At 47.2% G+C, this 863-nt stretch overlaps 1 protein-coding gene across 1 annotated transcript; it reads right to left on the bottom strand.

Moving 5' to 3' along the window:
• Positions 1-393: 393 nt before the first annotated feature.
• Positions 394-576, bottom strand: T265_12298 (hypothetical protein; the record flags this gene model as incomplete). Its single annotated transcript, XM_009179634.1, has 1 exon — positions 394-576. One exon carries the CDS (start codon positions 574-576, stop codon positions 394-396), a length of 183 nt encoding a protein of 60 aa, XP_009177898.1.
• Positions 577-863: the final 287 nt, after the last annotated feature.

The following is an 863-nucleotide window of genomic DNA, read 5'->3' as shown; positions in this document are numbered from 1 at the left end:
TTTAGGAGGCAGGCGTTTTTAAGAAATGTAGAAATGGCATTCGCACCATCCGCTATTTGAACAGCCCTCCTTTTGCTCCCCTGGTACAGCTGTTCTGATGGGTCCGCACCAAAAAGTCTACCAATATAGGACTACGCCAGCGTACCTCGCTAAACTGGTGGTGAGACACGAGTTCAGATACGCAGGGGGTTCAACCCGGGCACGACCAAGCATAGGCACTACTGATTGGCTCAAGTAAATGCAGAAATCGAGCGTAGCGCTTCCACACTTTGGTATGAATTGACCATAAGACAACGAGGGCCGTTTAGAAAGAAGTGCTGTGAATGCGAACTAGCAAGCTGTCAACCGCGGTTTAGATCCTTGTGGCTGTACCATTCTGTGCATGTACTAGCATTACCTGAGCAAATCCAACATAGCATCTAACGTGCCGAGTCTCGGAGCCTTTTCTAGGTTGCCAGATTCACGTTCCACTTTGATAGTAGAGGTTCCTGGCCGGATTGAGATCACCAAGATGATCCCAAGGATCACAGCCATTATCGTTGTAGTCACATAGTAAACCACGGCACATAGGCCCATTTTTCCGCAGGACTTCTTGTCCAGTGTTGCCAAACCTGTGTGACGGGAACATAGAGAATTCAAGGTCAAAAAAGGCCGGGCCAGGTAAACAAATCATTCAGCATCTTAAAATCAATGTTGTAAACGTGGCTAGAAAGTACAGGTGGTGGTCAGTCTACAAAGTGAAACAATAACGACAACAACACTGAAGGAAGTGTACGTTCATGTGACATAAAGACGGAGGGCAAGCAGCGCCATGTTAAATACGGTTATGTGAGCATCATCTGCGTGCGTAGAACGGACAGTTT

Source organism: Opisthorchis viverrini, assembly GCF_000715545.1.
Source record: "Opisthorchis viverrini unplaced genomic scaffold opera_v5_4775, whole genome shotgun sequence".
NCBI lineage: Eukaryota > Metazoa > Platyhelminthes > Trematoda > Opisthorchiida > Opisthorchiidae > Opisthorchis > Opisthorchis viverrini.
The sequence above is the reverse complement of the archived record's forward strand: the minus strand, read 5'-3'. Positions and strand labels throughout refer to the sequence as shown.